The sequence below is a fragment of the Cyprinus carpio genome, chromosome A4 (genome assembly GCF_018340385.1).
Source record: "Cyprinus carpio isolate SPL01 chromosome A4, ASM1834038v1, whole genome shotgun sequence".
Taxonomy (NCBI): Eukaryota; Metazoa; Chordata; class Actinopteri; order Cypriniformes; family Cyprinidae; genus Cyprinus; species Cyprinus carpio.
In genome coordinates, this window is record NC_056575.1 from 8,759,983 (window position 1) to 8,785,294 (window position 25,312).

The following is a 25,312-nucleotide window of genomic DNA, read 5'->3' on the forward strand; positions in this document are numbered from 1 at the left end:
AAACATGAATGATTGGTTCATATACATAGATCAAGCATGCATTTGAACTTGAATTAAGAAACAAACAAAAAATGCTACTGTTCAGTCCGGTTTATTGTTAGACAACCAAAGCTCTTGAAATAAACCTGTCACATGCTTCAGGCTTTAAATAAAAATTATGCCAACAATAACAATACAATGACCAATCAAACCTTAATGAGATTTTAAAGCGCACCCTAACCTTTATTAAGGCATCCTAGACTCTTTGGTCTAGAATCAAAACATTGCTCAGGCTCTGATAGATTTGTGATTTACATCATATAAACAGAGGGGATTTTTTTTTAATTATCCTGCATATGTTTGTAACTTAACAAGTTTGCCAGTAATATGAGAGATAAATACATTAAAAAAAAAAAACAAAAAAATAAAAAACAAGGTAATTAAACAAACAAAAACAATTAATTAAATCAAAAACAAAACCTACATACAAAAAAAATTTCTTGGATAGGTATGATAAAATGGCACTTCAGATTTTATAATTCTTTACTGAGTTGTTAATAGGATATAGTTACTCTCTTAGCATTCCTTTTCTTATGATTAAGTAATAATAAAGTACTATTTTAGATAACACAAGTCAAGAGTTAAATTAGCAAAATATTCATAATTAATCCTTATGTAAAAAGCTAACTCTTACTCATCCAAATCCTTATAAAAAAACAAATAAACCACATGAATTAAAGTTATTTCCAGCTATGGCATGTTGGGTCTGGCACTGAGCACTCTTAAGGCTGTTCCCTGTAAGAAGATGTACTGTCTGGGAAACGCTGCCTGTCAGATTTGGGGCTGGGACTAGTAATGGACAGAAGCTTCAGCCGCGAGCTGCCCAGCGGAGACTCTTCAGAAGTGGTTTGCTGGAGAGAAGATCACAGAATGTTATGCACATTCAGCTAAAAACCTATTGTATAGGACTTACATTTCCAATAATATCATTTAGACTTTCTATATTGCCTATTTTGAATTTCTCACACATCATCCCATAAAAATGGTTATTTCTGCACATTCAATTGGTATTACATAGACAACTTTTTGCACTTTTTGTTTCTTTGCTTATTTAATCATTTGTGTAAATACATTGCATATTTGTCTGTCACTGCATAATCATAATGCCATTGCACCAATGTGCACATGGCAAATAAAGCTTTAAACTCTGTGATCTGAGATCATTGAGATCTTTATCTATCAAACATTCAGTAAAATTGTATTTCTGATCAGTTACATTGCCTTTATGTAACTGATCAGAAATACAATTTTACTGAATGTTTGATAGACAAAGATCTCAATGATCTCATTTTTGTCGATTATTTCCAGATGTGCAAGTGCATCTGTTACCTTTGGTAGTTTAGTCGGTGTACTGCAGGTGTCCACAGGAATTAACCGTTTAGATCCCCTACAGCATTCATTCGAGGAACAGCTGACTGCCGCTAACAGCGTTGGATCTTCAACATGATTGGATAATTTGGATGCATTTTCATTCTGCACTTTGCTTGGCTCAGCGCAACGGTCCATAGGTGACCAAGAGTAGGTCTGACTGAATGCCACAACGTCTTTTAAAGAGCTATTTGAAGTTGGATGGCTTTGTCCACTTACGTCCTTGTAGAGGTTTCGTGTGCATGAAGGTCTGGAGAGCTTCTGTGGGCGACTGGGGGTCTGCGAGGCCACTGGTGTGGATTGTGAAGGCGTCACAGGAGTTTCTACTTGACTTTGACAGGCAGACTGAGACAAAGAGTCTTCAGGACCTTGCTGGGAAACTACGTTTGTGACGAAATGGCACAACTGTGTGTTACGAGGGGTGATCCATCTCTTGATGGCTCCTTCAAGATCACGCTCTCTACCCACCACATAAACACGCTTCTGGCCGCGTGTCACTGCAGTGTATACATGCTGCCAGTTTTGAGCTCTGCTGTCTCCAAGAACGTACACAATCGTTTCAGCCTCTGAGCCCTAACGTGAGAAAACAAATTAGCTACATCAAGCTGAGACAGATGCTAATGTCAGGTGTGAACAGGGGTGTAGGTGAACAAAAAGCATCAGTACCTGAAAGGTGTGAATGGTTCTTGCCCAAGCATGGCGCAGTTTACACTCTCTCTGTAGCTCCCTGTAGCTACAAGTCACCACACGCCCGTTATCATCATCTAGTGTCAGGTAGCGTTTCTTTTTACAGCTTTCCTTCTTAGTCACATCCTGTGATTGGTGTAGAATCGCAAAAACAGAATTTAGAATTTTAGAATTTAGAAACATAAAAAGACTATATTCTCAAGCCAGAATTTTAGGTTTATTAATAAATACATATATAAATCGATAAATAAAACATCAGTACATCTTTAATAAAGAAAATTTCCCCATTGCACAGTCGCTCTTTTTCACTCTGGTTTCCAGCATTATCATGGGAAGATCTGTTGCTATCATGTGACGCTCTGGCAGTATCAAAGGAAGTCCCTTTTTTGTTCTTCTCATGGTCTGTGATGTAGCCATTCTTAGTGCAGCAAACTTTATCCTTTGGTTGAAAGTTCAGTTTGTTTTTGGGAGTCCTGAAATTAATGAAACTGAGTATTAAAACCTAATTATTCTGCTAAAAATGTAACCTACAGAAAGAAAGTTAAAAATAAATAATGTTTATATTAATACAAACAAAAATACAATTAAGGGTCCTGCATATTTAGTTTACACACCTTGTGGTATGTTTAGAATAATGCTTGCAACAAAGCTCATTGATCAACTCGCAGTCCATCCTGTGAACAATTAAAACAACAACTTCAACTTCAAGTTCAACATTTGCTGAAAAAGACTGACATCTCAGTATAGCGTGACAAAGCTAAATCTGTCTTACCTCCTAAAAGCCACAAATTGTGACAATTTATCACCTTCTAGTCCAGGAGCTTCACTGAGTAAGAATGTTATGGCATCCTGGAGGTCTACACAGTAAAAATATGATTAAACATACATCAAACAAAAATGTATTGTTGCTTATTGTAGTGAATACTAAAAAATTTCAAAGCATACAATAGTGTCAAGTAAGAGCTTTTGTTATTGGACAGTATTAGATCAGTATTAGTGTTTTTTCATCATTGTATTCGGATTCTAATTGTGCTTGCGGGGGTTGAAATGTATTGTAGCTTCTGAATTGATTGATCTTAACCCAAACAAGGTGTCAAATGTGTCACAGATGACAGGAAGTGTATTTTCAGGAACTCTCCATTGAAAACCTGCAATATGCTAGACATACAGGAACCAAAGTGTGTTTCTTTTGTTATTCTAATTGCATGGGCCGTTAGGTTCACACCTTTACTGCAGATGCAACTGATGTCCTTCTGAGGCACAGTCACAGTGTAAATACCAAACATCATTCTACAGCTCCTAGCTTATATTAATTACGTTATAAAAAGAATAAATCCAACAAAAAACATTAAAAAAAAAAATCACATTTCATAACTGCTCACTTACCAAATCTATCATTATCGCCATAGATTTTGACAAAAATAAACCTTTTGTCAGATGGTAGTTTGGAAGGTCTCATCATGTTTATGGTGGCATCAAACTCCAGAGGTCTGTAATGCCTTTTTTTAACCATTTCTGAGATGCTGAAAGTTTATGGAAATAACAACAGTACAATTAATAAACTAAGGTTTGAGAAATAACATTTGTTTATATTACATAAACGCACACAACAGTCTGCAAACCACTAAGGAGCTAAAACTGGGAAGTTTGTATAAATTTGTATAACCCCATAAAACATTTCAGAGTACAAACTATCTGCTCACAGTGCTGAGTTTCTGACAATGAGCTCAGATTCTGCACGATGGTTGGTCTGCATCTCAATGGCCCAATGGACCTTCATGAGACCTTGAAACAGATCGCACAGTGTGTTTCCAGGCTCGATGCTGGGCAGTTGCCTCACATCTCCTGCAGACACAAAACATTTTTCTTTGTTTAATAGTAATATAAAAAGTTACTTAAGCTGTAGAATAATGTTGCCGATAAAATACACTGCATATAAGCTCTAAATAAGAAAGTATTATGCATGCAATTTGCCTTTACCCAAAATGATGAACTTCTGTAGTTCTGAGTGTTTGGTAAGCATGCTGAGAATGGAATGAAGGATCTGAACAGACACCAGGCTTCCCTCATCGACCACCAGCACCCGCACCTTTGAGAACTTCCATGCTTGTGGATTTCCACTTGGATCTTTTTTTGTGTTCATGAAACTCCATAAAACCTGAAAGTAGTGGGATTTTTTTATTGTGTGCGTGTGATATGTGTAACCAATACAAAATAATTATCGCAACAGAGACCTATCTATATATGCTAAAATTAACATTTTGTGAACAATATATATTATTTGAAGATATTTTAAAACAGCAAAAGTGCATTAACTATTGACAAAGCCCATACAAGTGTAATGTATGAAATGTTATGTCATACACTCTAAAGCTGTGTTGTTTAAATAAATGTTAATGTTGTTTAAATCATGTAATGTCATGAAATTTTATGTAGTGTAAAGTTATGTATATGTAATATGTAAATAATTAACATTAAGTTCTGAAATGTTATGTAAAGTTTAAGTCATGCAATGTTATGAAATACTATGGCCCGGTTTCACAAACAGGGCTTTGGACAAGGCCTTTGTTAAAATAATTAAAATAATAACAGGTGTGCCTCTTGACACAGAACAATGACACTGATATATATTTAAGATACGTCAGAGCAATATATTTTCAATTGAGCCAGCTCAAACATGCATTTTAGTCTGGGGCTAGCTTAAGCCTTGTCTGTGAAATCGGGGGTAAGTTTTGTAAAGTTGTTTTGTTTAAGTTAAGTTTAAGACATTGTTAGAAAATGTTATGCAAAGTTGTTAAGTTGTGAAATACAAAGTTGTATGTAAAGTTGTTTTAAAATGTTATGTAGTGTAAAGTTGAAATGTAATGTTATGTGTTGTTTAAGTCATGTGAAGTTATGTACTGTAGTGTAAAGTTATGTAAAATTAAGAAATGTTATGTAGTGTAAGTGTAAATGTAAGTTTTGAAATGTAATGTGTATTGTTTAAGTCAGGTAAAGTTGTTATCAAATTGTATTTAGTGTAAATTTTTTAGTTTATGTTATATAAGACTATATTATTAAGTTCTATGAAAAGTTATGTTTGGTTAGGCGGACTATACCTGGTGCATAGTATAAGCAGTGAAACCTGTTTTCTTGGTAAGAAGTGAAGCAGCTCTCCCTGTAGGAGCAGTGAGAAGAACTTCTACAGGCTTTTCATCACTGTCACTCCCTTCACTTTCTTTTTTCTCCTTGTGAACATCTGACAGCAGCCAATAACTGGAGCCCTGAGAGTCATTCTGAAAGTCCCCACAGGCCTTCAGCACCTCTTCTCTGTCACTTGTCTGTTGCTCCATGGCCGCCTTAAACACCAGGCTGACCACTGTAGTTTTCCCACAACCACCCTTCCCACTGATCACAGTCACCGGGTTGGCGCACATCTTTTCTGCTGCTCGCACTTGATCCTCGTCTAACTCTATAGTAGAGGGATCGATATCAAAGTAGGTGGAGTCCTTTGAGGAGTCTGAGTCTGAAATTACACTTTCTTTTTTAATAGTGAGCTTTGTAAATTCATAGGACTGAGGAGAATGGACCATGCTTGAAGTACCAGCCTGGGCATAAGCAGGATCTATCTGCTCAATCCCAACTTCCTGAACAATGTCATTTTGTGCTTCTGAGACTGATGTTTTTGCATCAGCCTTAGATATCCTCAAATGAGTCATACTGTGTTTTTCACGGGCCTTCAACCTTAATCTATCCAGTTGAGCTTTGCGAAGAACCTCTCTCACATCCAAGTGGATCTTCCAGGGGTCTCCCTCAACCAGGGCCCTTAAGCATTCAGCAATGCCTTTCTCGTAGCTGAAGAGGTTTCGAAGTGCCACCCTGTCGCCCTCTCTTATCAGAACCCCCTGCTCCACAAGAAAACCCAAAGCTTCCCAGGCACCCTGATGTCCCGTCTCACGCGATATTTTCTTCCCCAGCTTCTCCTGGTCAGCGTATGTGCTGCCAGTCGCTCTGCAGTGTCTTTTCAGTTCTGTATACAACAGCAAAGCGTTACGTTGCACCACCGGGATCCTCCAAAATAAATGACAATGCTTGAAGGCCTCCATTTGTGCTTCACACCGGATCAGGTGTAATTCTTTAAACATGATCTGTTGAAAAAGTTTGAAAAATATTTATATTAAACAATACCAATTAGTGAAGGAAATAATGTGAGCTTAAGATTTAAAACCAAACAACCAGGGTCCCGGGTAGCAATCTTACATAACTGAAGCCCAACTTCCAAACATCAGTCTTAATGAGCTCCTCAAGTCTGGCCAAAATATTTCTATTGTTCTGTTCTTGTGTACTAGGATCATCTTTTTCGGAAGTTTCTGGCATTTGTTCTATCCTTCCTTTGTTTATTATGTCCATAAACTGGCCTGGCAGCAATGTTGGTAAGTATTTCATGATATCAGGGTACAAGCTGGCAACCCTTACGTGTGTCCAAGAAACTGTGTTTAAAGAAAAAGGATGTGGTTATGACTTCAGTTTCACTTTTTCATATTTAAATATGCATGCAGAAGTTTATATTTAAGGGTTAGATATCAGATTAAGGTCTAGGAAGTTACTTCAGATCTGGCTGTGCCCAGGGATTTCTGTGCCTTTGTTTTATGATAAAAAATATTTTTTTAATTGAATGTTTCAAAATGTAATGTTCTACCGAAAATCACTTCAAAGACAGCTTTGTTTTATGTGTTATGCAAATTATATAAGCAAGCATGGTATACATTTTCCAACCTGAGTGATTGACTTTTGACTTGAGCTCTTCAGCTACAGGTTTATTCTCAGGAGATGAATCTTCAAAATCCTGCAGGACATCCAGCACATTGACAGGCTCCACGTGTCTATCATTAGGCAACCACTCCATAAACATGTTAACAAAGTCAGGTTGTGCCTTACATGCTGTAAGAAAAAGAGACACGAGTGACCGGCCCTCTGATCTTAGATCAGTGCGGAGCCTGTAGGAGGGGGAGCCTTTGACAAAAATTTTGTGCCGGCCTTGGTGAATTGTACAGGTTACTTCCCACCAGGGATCCTGGAGGGGAAAACGGCCCTCAACCCAGTACGTCTTATTACCAACCATGAATGGCACTGCAAAAGAAGACGATAAGACATGCATGAAGCATTTAGGTCCCTAAACAAAGACTATATGCGTGTGTGTGTGTGTGTGTGTGTGTGGATTCATATAAGCTTTATTTCTCTTGAAGAAGTGAGACATAATAATAAGTTGATTTTAACTGAAACAGTGTAAACTGATTAGACATAACAGTGTGAATTGTACTAAACATGATTGTTATTACTAACAACAATCTGTAAATTAAATATGATAACAGGCTTACTTTGTGACTATGTAAACTGTAAATATAGTTACTTCTACTTTTTAAAATGTGTAAATTGTGAACAGGCTTCTTTTGCTATGTACCCTTTAATAAATATGATTATGTTTTCTTCTAACAGAGTAAATTGCAAAACAGGTTTACTTTGCTAATTGCTACTTGTAACAATGTAAATTAAAAATAAATATATCACTACTTGCAGGTCAGTGATGTGCCATATTCATTTTGGTGTTCACAGGTAATTCAAAATATAAAACTTTATAGCTTTTAAATAAAATGATTTTACAATTCAGAAAAATACAATAAGAATTGCAATTCTAAACAAAAATGCTTGAAAGTGAAAAACAAATAGCATACAAGGTAACAGTTCAAACAAAAACACCAATATAAAAAGTATAAAATTAATGTTTTTATGCCTTATGAATACTTTTGCTCCCAAATTACCACTTAAAGTGTAAAAATTACTACTTTGTTTCTTATAACAATGTAAAATACAAATATGGATTAGTTACTTTGCAGTTTGCAACCTTAGAAAATGTAAACATTGTTACGTCTAGCAAAGTAAACTTGTTTCATGTACAGCTGTTTACTTGTTAGGTTATTGATACTGCTGAAAAAAACGGTTTCATCTGCTCACCTTGTAAACACAAAACGAAAAAAACACCAAATAATAACAAACGTTTGTTAGTAAATGTGTTGTTCTACCTTCTTTTGATGCTGACACGGAAGATTTAAACATGTTTCCCCCAGATGAGACAGAGTCCATCTCTTTCATGTCCAGAAACTTGGGCTGTATTTCCTCCTCTTCATCTTCACTTTCTGAAACGTCTTCTTGGTTTGAATGTACAGTGTGACGTTCTGGTAAAATGTAACCAGTTATGGTTTTTAATTCAGCTGTGGGACTCTGCAGCGCCATATCGACTCGTGCTGACTAAAGTCAGTTAAGGTAACGTTAGAAGGTTTCGGCAGTTCGAGGTTCACATCTTGACCCATGAGTGTAAACACAACAGCCAATCACATCACGCCAAAACAATAGTCACGCAGTGCTGCGTCAATAGAACTATCATCAAAGATGACGTGAAAGACCAGTGCATAGATCAAACATGTATTTGATATTTTATTAATACAGAAACCAGCAGAAATTATTTTAACTACTCCTAATCATTATGGATTGATTGCCTTAAAATGTTATTCGTGCACATGCCATTACACGCTTTAGGCTTGAAGTAATAATAAAACAAAACAGGCCATCAAAAACAATTAGTGTCTAGTCAAAAAGTAGAATAGATGTGGATGCAGAAGTGAGAACAAGTACATGATATTGTAATATTTTCTTGATGAATAATAAAAAGGAAATAAGGTATACTTAAAAATAAAAATAATACAGAAAGCACATTGATAGCGTGGTTACTATTTGGCACTGCTAATGTCAATAACAACCAATTGTACAAACACATTGTTAAGGCTACCTAATTTCAGAAAGTTAACAATACTAAATAGAAATCTTATTATATTATATAATATAATAAAATAGTGGAGAATCTTAAACAGTTTCAGTTCAATTTACAGCGTATTTGTTTTAGAGGTTTTCAAATTCCTGAATCTTTGTATTTCCAGGTTTAAATTAGATCTTGAATCAGTGTGGTCTCTGATTTTTGTTCATGCCACTGCCCTTTCTGTCTGCTTTGTAACTGAAAATCATTCATAATTAACTGCAAACATGTTCCTTGTGAGAATGTGAATCTTCTCAAGGAAGCTCCTCGCTGTGAGATTTGGGGCTTGCGCTGTCTAACAGAGGCTCTTCTGAAGTGGTTTGCTAGAGCAAGAGCAGGTCATAGAATGTTTAAAGCAATTATCAGTGTACTTTTCATTATTTAGATATGTTTTACTCCGTTACCTTTATAAGTTTGCTTTGTGTAGTACAGGGGTCTGACTGAGCAGGCCGCTTTGAGGCCACTGGTGTGGACTGTGAAGGCCCATGATTCACAGGAGTCTCCACATGACTCTGTCTGCAGCCAGATTGAGTGAAAGAGTCTTTAGGACCTTGCTGAGCAACTATCTCCTTGACACGGCCTCGCAATTGTGTGTTACGAGGGGTGATCTTTTTCACGATGGCTTTTTTTAGGTCACGCTCTCTACCCACCACATACACGCGCTTCTGACCACGTGTCACTGCAGTGTATATATGCTGCCAGTTTTCACCACAGCTGCCAAGAACATACACAATTGTTTCTGCATCTGAGCCCTGAAAACAAATGATTAGGCGTGAGGCTGAGATAGATGTTAATACAGGGTTTAAATGGGCCATTGATGAACAAAGTGTGCCAAAGAGTGTGTGTGAACTCGATACCTGAAAGGTGTGAATGGTTCTTGCCCAAGCATGGCACAGTTTACACTCTCTGTGTAGCTCACTGTAGTTAGAAGTCTAGTGTCAAGTACCTTGTTTTGGGTCTTGCTCCCATATCCAAATCAGTTACATCCTGTGATGGGTTATAAAATATCTTAAAAATGCACCGGCGGAATTCAAGTAATTGCTCTAAATGTTGACAAGTTTGTGTCCTGGCAAATATCAGTTTACTTCAATATCAGATATTTCTGATTAAAAGGCTTTTTGGCATTGCAAAACCACAATAAAGCATCAAATCGAGACATTTTTCACAAAACACTTCACCCCTATAATGAAGAAAATTTCCCTGTTGCACATTCTCTCTCTTTTCTCTTTCATCGGTTCATTTTTTCTTTGGGTACTTGAAATATCTCGGAAAGTTCCTGCTGCATCATGTGCAGGCTCTTCTTGCATGTTCTCATCATCTTTATCTGAGATGTAGCCATTCTTTGTGCAGCAAACTTTATCCCCCATTTGAAAACAGATTTTATTTTCGGGAGTCCTAAAGAAAATCAAATACATACAGTTACAAGAGAACAAATGAATGTAATAAAAGTGGAAGTATTAGGTTTTTACTTACATTGTAAAATGACGTGAATAATGATTGCAGCAAAGCTCATTGATCTCCTGACAGTCCTTCCTGTAAGCAAAAGCAATAATTCTAGGTTACCATACAGCTCACTCATTTGGGACCCGATTACATTTAGTTGTAATGCAAGTTTTTTAGTTGTAGGCAAAAGTGGGCCAAACTGGGTGTTTGAAATTGGAGCAGTGATGATCAGTGTTAAAAATCCTCATCAGTGAGCAACATACTGTTTACATATGGTTGTTTCCAAGTTTTATGTTTCCCTTTGAGCAACAAAGATGAATTAAATGTAATAATTCATCCTCTAGGTCTAACGTGATTTAAGATTTCCTCAATATCTTAACCTCAATATCACTATATTTACAAATCTTTGAATTAAATCTTACCTCATAAATGCCACAATCTGTGATGATCTATGTTCTTTGACTCCAGGAGGTTTCTCAAGTAAGAATCGTTAAGAGCTAAGCACAAAAACATATTTAAAGTGCACATCAAATAATATAGTGTATAAAACTTAAATCAGTGTCATCAGTGACTGAATGTTCATATGACAATGTAACCAAAGATACACTTTTCAACCACTTGAAATAAATGTAAATAATTTAACACAAATTAATACTTATAACATAAAAATATGATCACATAATAAAATATATTTTATAATGTTATTTTGATAACATTTTCAAATAATGTATTATAACATGCAAAAAAAAAAAACATTATTTCATTAAAAAATAAAAGCTATTTATTCGGCTCTTGCTTTGCCTAGTTGTAACTGGTTGGAGTGGTTCTTTAGAAAATTATTGAATGGAAGAAATGAATTGTTTTAAGGGCTATGAAAGTATGTGATATAGGGGGTCCAACCTAAGTTAATGACATTTGATTTGAGCTGTTCAGCCACAGCTTTATGCTCTGGCGCTGAATCTTTAAAATCCTGCAGGACGTCCAGCACATTGACAGGCTCCACGTCTCTGTCATTTGGCAACCACTCTATAAACATCTTAACAAACAGAGGGTCTGCCTCACACTCTTTAAGAAAAAGAGACACAAGTGACTGGTCCTCTGATCTCAGATTGGTGCGGAGACTATAGGGGGGATAGCTGGAGCGGAGGGTAAAAAACCTGTGCCTGCCACGGTTAACTCTACAGGTTACCTTCCACCATGGATCACAAAGGTGAAATTGGCCTGTGACCTTGTACCTCCTGTTACCAGCCACTAATAACACTGAAGAAGAAGAAAATAGTTTAGTCCCTCCTTCAGGAGTGAGAAGAAACAGCATGGAAATTTTACAAGTAACTGGCATAAAATTTAAGTTACTTTTAGCTGTAAAAGTGTACAGTTTAAACAATTAACAGCACAATCACTAAACATTGCTACTTTTAATATTTACCCATTTACTCACCCACAACACTTGTGTCCAACATTTATTTATGGGATTTAAGGGTCTAAAAAAAGCTTAAATGTATTATTAAGATTGCTGGTTTGAGCTGGTTTAAGCTGGTCATGTGCTGGTCCTAAACCAGCTCAAACCAGCAGCCATGTTTCAAAACCTACCAAATCAGCACATGCTGTTTTTTTTCAGGAGGCAATGCAGCGTTTGCATGTAGTTTTAAAAATTTGATGCAGTTCTACATTAGCAATATAACAAATGCACACAAGAATTTACCAAGCCCTGCACATGACATGCAGACAAAACAATATATATTTATTGTGGCCACGAATTAAGAATACGTTCCCTCGTTTTTAATTATAGTTCACCTTGGCGGGCCCCCAATCTACCCGGGCCCATATGCACGTGCATACCCTGCAAACCAAGACACTACGCCCCTGGTTAATAACCGATTTATTCACGTTATAAAACTCAAAAAAAAAAAAAAAAAAAAAAAAAATTCAACTTCAAAGTATTCGTACATTAAATTAAACAATTTAAATGAAAAAAAGAGAAATGCACATTAATGGATTATTACTCCCTTTTCCAACAACTGCTGGCATAGAGGTTTTGAACATTTTCCCCCAAGATGAGATACAATTCACCTCATTCATGTCCAGATATTCAGGCTCTATTTCCTCTTCTTCATTTTCGATTTCTACATCATCCTGGTTTGACTGAGAATCGACATCATCTAATCGAATGTAACCAGTTAACGTCAGTTCACACTGCGACATTCTAACTTGAACTCTAATAAAAGAAAAGAAGGGTTTCGAGTTTAATTTCTCGTTTTTTATAAACGACGATATTACTGCCCCTCCCAACAACCAGATTTTCCCAAAATTAAAGTCTCGGTCAAATTAAACACACGTATTGTGGTTTCTTTCGTTTCTTTTATTGTCAAGAACACTGTACATTATTTCTATGTGGTTAAAATGTGTACGCACATAAATTAGATCAAAAGCCCCCTATTGTTTCCACAAATTAATTATACTTGCTAGAGTCGTCTAAAACATAATAGATCTTGAGAGACTTGGAGACACTATAATGTAGCGAGGACATCGAAATGTTTTAATATGGTGTCATCTTTAGACTTTAAAATCACTATTTTAATGAATTATAAATATGTAACATGTTAAAATCAACTACTATAAATGACCACCACCCTCTTAAAGTAACAGTAGTTGTAAGTCTGCGTAAATATATATATATATATATATATATATATATATATATATATATATATATATATATATATATATATTTAATATTCTTTTAGAAACTATTTTTATGTAACATCACATCCACTTTTAATCTTTTTTTTTTTTAATTTAAAAAAAAAAAAACTCAAGGAATAAGGTAAGTATATTTCTAAACTACTTCCATTTGAAATATGTAAAAATACTGTTAAAATATCTTTAAATATTTTTTTTTTAAAGAAGCAACAAACAAACATTTAAGCAAAATGAGCACCAACACTACCCACTGCTGATTTTTATTTTTTTTTTAATCAAGATGTCCATCCTTGCTGATTCACTCTGATTTAAGCGAAAGAAGTTCTTCGGTTTTTATTAACCCCTGGTTGTACAGATGAATTTTATTCTTTATTTTCTCTTTTGCTGGATTCGTGATGTCATTCTGAGAGGGCTGGGCATCATCATCTGAAAAAGAAAAATACTGGATATTAATTCTGAACCTGCTTGGACATAAATTAGTTTGTGCTGACTGAAGTTTTCGGATTTCGCTGTGAATGCTCTCTTGAATCTACTTGCCTAGTGTGACACATAAAACAGACTGACTGAAGCCATTCGCACAGCAGTCTTCACATCCCAGCACTTCGGTTCCAGTGCTACAGCTGCACTCCACAGGCCAGCTCCCATATAAGTCCAGGCGAGCTGCAGAGTCTGACTGTAGACTTTGTGATGCTGAAACCACTTTGTCATTTTCCTGAACACATTCCCTGAGGGAATGCGACAAGTTGGGATCTCCAGCACTCAAGAAAGTAACCTCAGATTGGCTGCACTCGCAGGGTTCTGCCAGATTGGGAACTCTGTGAGGTAGTGGTTCCTCCAGCTGGCTGTACATTTCATCAAATTCAACGGGGAAGCTTAGACGCTGACTGAGGCCATTATATGGCTGCTGAAGAGGGATCGTATCATCTAGAGTGTGCGGCTGGTCCTCAGGTGGTACAGGCATGGGAAGAAGCTGGTTTAGTCTCTGAAGCACCTGAAGAGGAATAAAATAAAGCATATAGAACAGGAATGGCAAACATCGGTCCTGGAGAACCGCAGCCCTGCTGATTTTTGCTCCAACCCTAATCAAACACACCTGAACAAGCTCATCAAGGTCTGAAGGGTTATTAGAAAGCTACAGGCAGGTGAGTTTTAATTAGGGTTGGAGCTGAACTCTGCAGGGCTGCGGCTCTCCAGGACCAGAGTTCACCACCCCTGATATAGAACTTTATATGTGTATATGTTTGCATAAATAAAAATATTTACTAACCATTTCCATGCTCGGCCTGACTCGCATTTTGCTGCCCGTGCACTCTAGTCCGATTCGGAGCAGACAAAGTGCCACCGCAGTAGGCCAGTGCTCAACTTTGGGATCTAAAAACCGCAGACAGGCATCCACAGAGCTTTTTTCCTCAAACTCTGAATGCAGTATGTCTCTCTATAAAAAAGCAATGGCATTAGTCAGTCAATTAAATTGATCTAAAATATGAATTATATTAACAGTTTCACAGAACTCAAAATTTCACAAATATTGATGAAATTACAAAATACAAATGAAACTAAACAATAATAATGATGATAATATTGATCATTAAATTCTATTACAATTTAAAACAAGTAGTTGTTATAACAATTTCTATTTTAATACATTTCAAATGTAATTTATTCCTGTGAATATTAGTTAAATTGTCAGCATCATTAATTCTTCAGTGTTACATGATCCTTCAGAAATCATTCTAATGTACTGATCTGGTGCTTGAGTAAAATCTTTCCTTTGTTATCAATTTTGAAAACAGTACTGTTGCAAAATGTTTCTGTGGAAACCGTGACAGATTCTTTTTAGCATTATTTGATGGATAGAAAGAACAGCATTGATGGCTTTCAAAAGCAAAAATTAAAAACTAGATAAAGTACAAAAACATTTTTTATTCCTTAAGTTGATTCTTACCAAAAACAGTTTTTTTGCTGACTCCTGTTTCACCTTTTGTCCTGTACAGGTCTCTAATATAACCTATAAGCATAAAAAGACAATGTAAAAGAAATTTAAGGAAATAATAGAACTTGGATTATGTTGGGCCAGTCCTGTCAGACTAGTAATAAATGAGAAAGAAATTTTAATGGCCAGTATTCTGCAGCTGGAACTGAACTGAATCAATGAACTGAATCATTGACATTAAAATGCTGACATAAAGCTTTATTTGTGATCATTTTAATATCATCTTTTAAACAGGATGCTGGACTCACCATGCCAAGACTATAAACGTCAAGTTTGACTGATAGCTTGCCATCACGGATGTACTCCTCTGGCAGATAGCCAAGGTTGCTATGGGAGGCTGTATCCATGACGATAGTACAGCTCTGGTCCACAGAGTGCGGTCTGAGACGAGCTAATCCAAAATCTGATAATTTGGGCTGCAGCTGCTCATCCAAGAGTATGTTTGAACTGTGAACACAAAACAAGCTCATTTCAATGCACCATCTTCACTGGGCACCTAGAAGCTGTAGATATGGCTTCGCACTGGCACCTTGTTATGTTTCCACAAATAACCATGCACGGTTGTGCAGTGTGTAGATGGTGGACTGCCTTTGCGGTGCCTTTGATGATGTTCAGCCTTTCCTGCCATGATAGAGGCCTCTGAACTTCCTGTAACAAAGGCAAGAGTAAACACATTAAAGACTTCAACTTGAGATTGCTATGATGAAACATGTCTGCTGGCAGATGATTTACCTCATGAAGCCTGTGGAACAATGATCCGTTATGAAGGTACGGATAAACTAAACAGAAGCGATCTGCCTCTGAAAAGCTGCCCCATAACTCCAAGATATTAGGATGCTGGTAGCTAAGAAGACAAAAATGAGAGGCATGACAAAATGAAAAAACACCATTCAAAAAGTCACTGGAATATGATAAAGCATACACAAACTGAACCCACAGTTGTAGAACTTCAATTTCTTTGGTGAATTTTTCCCACAACGCCTTCCAATTAGCTTTGTTTTCCTGTTTAGATAATAAAAAATGTGATCAGTGTTTTTCAAAACATCATGATGTCAGATATTAATTTCACAGCAAAAGATCTGTTAAAATAATTTTGATATTTTTAAAATAGTAAAAAAAATTCCAGCAATTTAGTAAATAATTAGTACATTATTATTATTGTCTTGTATTTTTTATAATATTATTTTGTTATTAATTTATAATAGAACAATTGCCAAAAAAGAACACACAATAATATAATGGCAGATTAAAATGGCAGATTAATGAACAAAAACAAAAATAATAATATTAATATTAAAAAAAAAATTAATAAATAGAAATTAACACTACTTCAATACTTGCTCAGTATACAATTTGTAAAAGATGATTCGAGTATTATTTTGAGTTATTAATAGATTATGACCTGTTTGAAAACTTTCACCACAAAAGATCTGTTTCCCCATTTTCCGCAGTAGACCTCGGCGAACACGCTCGATCCTATTTTTAAGTCCTGGTGGAAATGTCTCGTTCCCTCTATGACGTCAGAATATGTTATGAAACACTTCTGTTTTTCAGCTGAAATGGACGAAAAAAGGTTTGATCTCAGATCCTGATGAAACCACTCAAAACAGAAATGAAACTTTCTACCTAATATCTACATAGAAAGCTACAGTTAGCACTGAATTACAGCTATGTACAATAATGCCAGCTGACACAAAGACAATGAAGGTCAATTTTAAATGAGCTTGTACGAATTACCTTTAACAGACACAGACTGTGAATAAAGAGCTGAAATTTGACAGGACTTCTCAGTGTTTGGCACATACTGATTGGAAAATGAAAAATACAGTTGAAAGCATAATATATACACATAATGCGACTAAATAAGCAAAAACAAAACTACTCAGTTTGCGAGAGCACATTCTTTTTGCTTTCTAACACACCTAAACCACAATAAAGTCTGCTTTAAAATCTGCACGTTGATAACAGCATCAAAAAAGACATTACCGTGGCAAACAGAGGGGGTGAGGATGACTTCAGTTTACGTGAGTCTAGAAAAAAATCAAGTATGTTTGGTTACGGTTTGTTACACAGTGCTTTCAAAGCAACATCACTCGCAGTTTCATTATGTTGTTTTCTGATGGATTGTGGTTTTGTGGTTGATATAGTTTGTTAGAACTGCATGGCTGTGGTTATTTAAATCGCATGTTTTTTTGTTTTTTTTTGCTTCGCTTTACAGGTCACTTCATATATAGGTTTGTCAAGTTCCTCTTTAAAATAAAATATATATTACTACTGTATAGAAAGCTTCTATGACTTAAAAGAGGAAGCTGTGTAGGCAGTAAAATGTAAACAACCCCTACAAGACTTCCTGCCAATATATTAGTTACTTAACATTAAAACTATAAATTAGACTAAATACATTTTTTTTTTTGCCATTTCAAATAATTTTTTCGTTAGTAAATTTTTGTCTACTGTAGACTACAGTAACTGTAGTAGTCTTATGATTAAGATGAAGATGCTACCTTGCGATTGGAAAAGACTCCTGGCTCGAGTGTGACCCATTTCATCCAGAACCTTCAAAAGATCCCCTACTGTTTTATTCTGCTGGGCCCACAACCACATGAGCTCCTGTGTCGGACTTTTCCCAGCAGCCACGTACATTTCCGTACATCTCACTTCCAGCTGACTGGGAAGGATATGAGTAGCTGTAAGGAATCAGACGAGGATGAATATCAGATGTTTCTCATAAGATACAATACAGAAATAAATAAATAAATAAATAAATATCAAGCTTAAGCTGCCTGGATTTCTAGCTGGTCCAAGTTGATCATCTTGGACCAAATAATTACTAGTCTGGACCAACTAATGACCATATTGTACTGGCAGGACCAGCTAATTACAACAATGTAAAAAAAATTAAATAAAATATAAAAAAAAAAGCTTGAACAGCATTTTCCAGCGGCTATTTAACTTTGACACATTCCCAAATAAAATAAATATTAAACAATTGATAAGACAGACACTGAGCCTCATACTTCACAGGTAACGGTCGTACAAAGTTATGATGGTGAAGTGCGTTTTGTTGTTTTTTACCTAAAGCTCTCCATCCCAGACCGTCGACCCCGCTGTCAATCAGTCTACAGAAAGACCCCATCAGCACCGGCGGGACGTCGAAGAGCAGCGTCGACGTGTCTATTTTACCTGACATGTTTCGCTAGTCTTGAAAATACAGGTGTGTGAAGTTTGACTAGATGTATATGGTTCATTCCTCTCGAAATGATTGACTCTACAGTGCTCTCTTGCGTTGATAACTCTTGCTACAACACGGAAATTCCCAAACCCCACCTACTTCCTTTAATTTGGCTAATACCCTCAACGGAGTATTTGCTCGTATTAGAAAGGTTGCAACCCATACAACAAAACAACATTACATAGACTTCTATTGTTTTTGTATACAGATAGTTATAGACCTTTTAACCTAAACCCACCCCTAACAGAAAACTTTCTGCATTTTTACAATAATAATAATAATAATAATAAAAACGTATTTATTTTATTTTTACACCAGTTTTACAAATTAGGACACCCCCAAATGGAGGTTCTTGGCGACACACACACACACACACACACACACACACACACACACACACACACACACACACACACACACACACACACACACACACACACACAATCCAGCTATTAATTTAGCAAATAATTAATCAATATACTTAATAATAATAATTATAATCATTTATTAATAAATAATTATTTATTACATCATTGTATCATTTACTATATTATTACTAATGTGATAACTTATTTAATAACTATTGTATTTGTATTATTATTATTATTATTATTATTAATCTTATTATTTGTACTATTATTTGTATTATTATTATTAATTTAATATATAACTATGGACAGTAAAATAAAAGGCAATAATAAAATATACATACTATTAAGTATACTTACAGGTAAACATAAAAGCTAAAAAAGCAATTGATATGTGAAGAGACTTTTGATACAATGATACAGTTATATCTGTATAACTTTATATAGTTATATATAAACTGCAAAAGATGTTTTAAGGGTCTGGCAATCCTTCTCTTTGTAATCAGAGATTAAGTTCATTTACAGCTCTACAATGTACAATAGAGAAGACTTAAATGAAAAGAATTAGAGAAAAATAATAAGGCTAGTAGCTTATCTAAAAGGGCAAGTGCGCAAAAATATAAGAATATAAAAAACATAAGTTGTTAAAAATGTCAATATCAGTCTTAATATACTTTTTAGTATGACAATGACACATGTAATTAATATTTTAGCTTGACAAACTGTATCTAAGGCTAGATGATCGCCAGATTCTCTAAACAAATAGGCCTACATTTTAATTTTTAATACTGTGCATTCACACAATCTACAGCTGTGCATCAATAAAGGGCCATTCACTCAGATTTTAAACACATATCTTTATTTACAATATGTCTCTAAAATGACAAAAGCTGGTGATATTCAGCAGAATGAATCACGGTATTTCAGCTTCATGGATGCATGATCTGTTTTATTAATATGAGCGCTTGATGTCAGAGGCGTGTCACCATCACAGATTTTTCGGGAAGTCATGTGACTTTATCTCAGCGCGCGGCAGACTCGGCAATGGTGCGCGAGACACACTGCTCATATTTTCTGGTACTTAAGGCCATAAAAGAACTATGATAAAATGAAAAACGACACATAAGGCAAAATTCGAGGACTTTACCTTTTTAATAGCCTCACAGAAAAACGAAAGTCTACTTGTCTCTACTTGTTTTTTTTAATCCAATCACCACCTTAGTTGCTCAGTTGCTAGGCAGACGTTTATGTTTTAGGTTAGACAAATAACTGAAACTCACTATCACGTTGATTTAACTTAAAAGTACAGGCATTAGTACAGAATATTTGAAGCAAATAAACACAACTGTTCCATTAGGTTTTCTAAACTTTATTTTCCCCACTTAGAATGACATTTCTCTGAAAAGTGTCAAATTGAATTATTGATATTCATTAAATACCCAGTTTGCAGTAGTCTTATTTGTTTTAAAAAGAAAATTGATTGTGAAATTGGTATTTAATTACAAAATAAAGGCCAAAAGTAAGCAGAAATATGGCCCAGTATTGCATACTACACAGAGAGGAATGAAACAGGGTAAGAATCCGGAAACTGATCAAAACTTATTCAAAAACACGTAGCAGCTATTTTGGTAAAATTATCCTTACACTTATGAAAAAGAAAAAAAAAAGGTAACTAAAGAAAAAGCTAAAATCGATGAATTGCAGAAGTTACAAAAGTCATCTGTATGAATAGTGCTTCTTGAGCAACATCAGGTTTGTAATATCGAACAGCAGGATATTATTGTTTCTGCAGATGATGGAAAATGTCCAAAACATGTGAAATTATCCTAAGGAAACAAAAAGGAAGAAAGAAACACATTTATTCATCTTTACGATTCTTAAATGCCACATTTTTAGGGTAGATTTAATGGTATTTGGCTATATTTTTCAATTAATAATAAACAAGGTAACACTTACCGCCTTTCCTCCACCTTTGACTGTTTTAGTTTTACATGTTGGGCTCTGTGGAAAATCACGAGATGTTCAATAAACACGCAGTGTCAAACCACAAGGTATCTTCTAGAAACACACACATTGCACTCACCCCAAGAATAGATGTTTTTATTGTTCATGTGTCGAACACTGCAAGCGTAGTTCTGTCCTCTCTCTGGTTTGAAGGTGACGCTCTTGGTGAGGTGAAACTGCCAGCCCTTTTCGAAGGCCAGGTCCGTCTGCTGGGTATTTGGGAGAATCTCGCCATCCTTCAGCAGTTCAATGGTGATATCAGGAGGGTGGAAGCCACTGACATGGCAGATCAGGGTGTTCTCCTTTCCGTACTCTCCGGGAAAATGGCTGTACACCTGAACCTTGGGACTGGCTGAAAGTAGAATTTAAAATATTGGTTTACGAAGATAACATGGAAATAAATATTATCGTAACGCGCATTTTAAATATGATAAACATAACATAAAACACCAAATAAAAATGTATTTCATCCTTTTTGACTCTAGACAAAGGAAACTGGGAGGGAAATGTTTTCCGATTCATGAATTTTCCCAAACAAAAGACAAATTAGATCAGAATTCCTCCTGACTCACACGCAGAAAAACAGATTATGCGATTAATAAAAAAAGAAAAACAATGTGTTTAGCAGCAGGTAACATACAAATGATGATTTATTGTATTTCTCAATGTTAGTCACTGTAGTTGTAAGCCCATAAAATAAAGACTATTAACATGTTTAAACTGTGTCTTTTCAATTACAATAAGAACTAACTTTGGTTCTAAATACAAATGAAACTACTTTAAGTGACATGACGCACTGTTTTTAAACTACTTCAAATTTATGCTAGGATACACTCTTAAAAATATTGATTAAATCACTTTAATATAGATACACACATAGGCTAGCACTTAAATCTATGTACTTAGATCATTCCTGAGGGAAACTTCTCAACATAGTAACACAACACAATAAACAAACAATACAATACAGTATTTACATATTCATTATGAATTACTTACATGTTTTCCCTTGTACTGTGACGTACAGCACACAGAACAGGGCAAAAGTGATGATTGCTCTCATTTTTGGTGATTTAGTCCAGAGTTTTAAGAAGAGTATGCTTCAGCTCTCAGGCCCAATGCAGCTAATATCGAAAGTAAACGACCAGTAACCTTAAATGCACTGTCACCACCAACACCAGCACAGCCTCCAAAAGAACAGGCAGCCAATAGCAAAATTGCTACAAGTTGTTACTAGGCGGATTTGATATAGGGAGGTTATACAGACTGTGGCATCGGTTTGGTGGAAAACAATCCCTTTGGAAATACCCTAACTTACCTAAACAATAATAAGACTCCTCCCTCTTCTTTGCGCTCATAAACATAACCAATCCACCATTTTGCAAAGTGACATCACCAAAGGTACTGAAAAACGATATTTATAGTGGTAACACTTTACCATAAGGTCCCATCAGTTAACATTAGTTAATGCATTAATTAACATAAACTAACAACGAGCAATACATTTGTTACAGTATTTATTCATCTTTGTTAAAATTAGTTAATAAAAATACAACTGTTAGTTCATTTCACATCAAATACATTAAACAAATATAAAAATATATGAATTAGCGGCCAAACAGTTAGATACCTAACCCTAAGGTTCTAAGGTTTTGGGTTTGAGTCACGGGCCGGCAATACCACGACTGAGGTGCCCTTGAGCAAGGCACAGACCCCCCAACTGCTCCCTGGGCGCCACAGCATAAATGACTGCCCACTGCTCTGGGTGTGTGTTCACGATGTGTGTGTGTGTTCACTTTGGATGGGTTAAATGCAGAGCATGAATTCTGAGTATGGGTCACCATACTTGGCCACATGTCACGTCACTTTCACTAACCTTTAATGCATAAGTAAATGTTGACATTAATATTAACTAAGATTAATATATGCTTTATAATTATTTTTCATTGTTAGTTCCGATTAACAAATGTATTTACGTAATGTTAACAAATGGAAACGGAACATTATTGTAAATTGTTATCGTAATAGTAAAGATTAGGTAATGCAATTTGCAAATGGGCAAATATATGCCAAATTTATTTTAGCTTTAGTGAACTGTGTTAAATAGCAGTGTGACATGCTATACTCGCAAAAAGCAACATTTGAACTTATATATATATATATATATATATATATATATATATATATATATATATATAGTATATAATATATTTCTTAAAATAATTATAGACAATGGTATATTCGTAAAAATAAATTTCTCACACCACAAGACTATTTAAATTAACTGCATAGTATAGAATGTTATAGACACTCTAACTACATACAGAACAGTAGGTCCATTTAAAAAAAACACTTGGAACATTAAATGATATACTGTATCACTTAACTATATCTTTTAATGTTCCAAAGGGCTCCAGATGCCTTTTCCCCAATACACTGTAAAACAAAGATCACTACATATTACTACTTTGTTAATAGAACAAAGATTACTACAGCACTGGATTACAAGAAAATACAAATTCAGTCTTTCTACTTTAACATTAATTGAACATGTTACTTGCGGTTTGTTTCTAATTATTTGTGACATTTCCTAGCCATTTCTGTGTGGAAAGTGTTTCCATACTAGTGGACATCATAAAAAAAAACTATTAATAACAGTTTCTTTTTGAGGCAGAGTGTAAAGTGTGGTGAAAGGCTGGCAAAAACACAAAGAGCTAAATAAAGCATCAGCCATAGGAACATTAAAGCTATATGAATTGGGGCTTGGCCTGGATGCCAGATTCCCTGCCACAACATTCTTCATCTCCGTCTCTATGGATATTAAGCACAATATTATGACACTGGGCTTTGTGTTGATCTGTAATCCAATGTATTAAACTGCTGGGAAAAATGATAAAACTCTACTTTATGCAATTTTAATTCTGTTTGCTTTGAAAGTGCTTTCACTTAAAGTTCAAACATGAAGGATGTTTCCCAGTGCATTGGTTTGTTTGTGCATTTGAATGTAACCAAAGCAGATTTACCAGTCTGGGAACATTTCAGATGACTTGTCATCGTTGCAAATGAAACTTAGTCTTCTTTTAAATAATTAGCATACAGTGAGTCAAAAAAAATATCTCATTGCATCAGATAAAGCATGCATGAATCAACTGACATTCATGTTAAGGAAAAACAGCACAAGAACAAAAGTTTCTTAGTGGCTAAACTAAACTTAACATATCCATAACTGATTTGATGAACTATACTTGTGGTTACCCCACTATAGCGTTATATTATACTGTATGGCTGCTACAGGACACATATTTGAGCTTGCCATTTGGTTTTATATCTTATATCTAATGTAATGAAATTCATCTATGTTTGATTGTTGCTTAAGTGTCTAAATACATTTGGGGCCACTCTATAAACAAAAAGCGAAAGTAGATTCCAAGCTTCGAACAACATCTCTGGGAAATCATGTGATAAACCCTGGGATTTTTTTATTTTTTTATTGTACGGTTTATTACATATACGGAAGTAAATCTCAAGAACAATGACTATTACCCAATATTGCCTCTATATCTAAAACCGAAAATGAAAAACTGTAAACATACATCATCTGATTATCTGGTGAGGGTTTTTTCCCTGTGGTCAAACCCTCAAACTGGTACTTTTGTAGATCTTAATATAGGGCAGCCTGCAATGGCACACTTTTTCCCACTAGCTGTCAGCATTGTACCAGCATTGAAGGTGAAACTAAAACTTGAGTCACTACTGAACATACCTCAGATTTAGACTGAATTATGTCATTGTATCACAAACTTACATGATTTGAACCACCAGAACTTAAAAACAAGTTCACCATAAAATCTAATGGCTGTCTTGGTCTTATGACATGCGTTCCTGTAATAAATATCATAAAAGTTTTTTTTTTTTTTTTTTTCATCAAAGTCTCTGTCCAATGTTCAGTTAATGTTCCTATCCAACACAAAGCTTAAATTGTAATCGAAGATCAATTAGCAGCCTTCAGTTAACGTCAAACAGAGGAAGTCAGGGCTCTTTGCTCAGATACATGTTCACTCAAACGTAACACCACCTTGTTTTGACTCATTTTGCACCTGTCTCATTTTTCATGTATCTATCTAGAGTGCACTACAAATCTTAAGAGTTTGTGGTGTAGCCTACTGGGACGGCAGTGCAAGCATGTGGTAGCGTTCACAACCTCATAAAGGCTGCAGACAGAGACCATAACAAAACCATCAGGCTTTATAGGAGGGATTTTACTCTTTGCACTGACAACAGAGGCGTACTTTCTGTGCAAAAAAAATAATCTAGGTTTTAAAATAAAGGAGTTTTTGTAGTGATGTAATAGAAGAACCATTTTGGGTTCTTCAAAGAACCTTTCTTAAAAGTATTTATTTATTTTTAGTGTGAAGAATATTTCATCACTTTAAAGAACCTTTTTCCAATATAAAAAACCTTTTGTGGAACTATCCTGCTAATAAAGAAATATATTTTTAAGAATGTAGCAATCACAAACTTTATTTTACGTCATGGTGTTTCTTGGGTAAAATATCTAAAAACTTTGCTTATTTTCAGGTTTTTAATCATAGATTTTTCATTCTCGGATTTTAGACCTCACCATCATACAT

General features: G+C 35.3%; 3 protein-coding genes across 3 annotated transcripts; all 3 read right to left on the reverse strand.

Annotated features, from left to right (window-relative positions):
* Window positions 1-465: 465 nt before the first annotated feature.
* Window positions 466-8,440, reverse strand: LOC109074559 (DNA helicase B-like). Its single transcript, XM_042739322.1, has 13 exons — window positions 8,154-8,440; window positions 6,850-7,203; window positions 6,334-6,563; window positions 5,193-6,221; window positions 4,075-4,252; window positions 3,798-3,939; window positions 3,481-3,617; window positions 2,867-2,951; window positions 2,709-2,768; window positions 2,357-2,567; window positions 2,074-2,220; window positions 1,369-1,980; window positions 466-890 (listed from the first exon to the last, which is right to left on the reverse strand). Exons 1-13 carry the CDS (start codon window positions 8,362-8,364, stop codon window positions 762-764), a joined length of 3,525 nt encoding a protein of 1,174 aa, XP_042595256.1. The 5' UTR covers window positions 8,365-8,440; the 3' UTR covers window positions 466-761.
* A 4,898-nt stretch (window positions 8,441-13,338) lies between these two features.
* Window positions 13,339-18,368, reverse strand: LOC109064185 (interleukin-1 receptor-associated kinase 3-like). The gene is made up of 13 exons (XM_042739333.1): window positions 18,153-18,368; window positions 17,582-17,764; window positions 17,064-17,107; window positions 16,815-16,881; window positions 16,480-16,631; window positions 16,015-16,079; window positions 15,810-15,921; window positions 15,607-15,725; window positions 15,326-15,524; window positions 15,030-15,092; window positions 14,352-14,519; window positions 13,622-14,075; window positions 13,339-13,510 (listed from the first exon to the last, which is right to left on the reverse strand). The coding sequence occupies exons 1-13, from the start codon at window positions 18,265-18,267 to the stop codon at window positions 13,383-13,385; spliced, it is 1,869 nt and encodes a 622-aa protein (XP_042595267.1). The 5' UTR covers window positions 18,268-18,368; the 3' UTR covers window positions 13,339-13,382.
* Window positions 18,369-20,030: 1,662 nt separating this feature from the next.
* Window positions 20,031-21,991, reverse strand: LOC109066526 (beta-2-microglobulin-like). Its single transcript, XM_019083552.2, has 4 exons — window positions 21,681-21,991; window positions 20,761-21,033; window positions 20,634-20,678; window positions 20,031-20,503 (listed from the first exon to the last, which is right to left on the reverse strand). The coding sequence occupies exons 1-3, from the start codon at window positions 21,742-21,744 to the stop codon at window positions 20,665-20,667; spliced, it is 351 nt and encodes a 116-aa protein (XP_018939097.1). The 5' UTR covers window positions 21,745-21,991; the 3' UTR covers window positions 20,031-20,503; window positions 20,634-20,664.
* Between the last annotated feature and the right edge of the window lie 3,321 nt (window positions 21,992-25,312).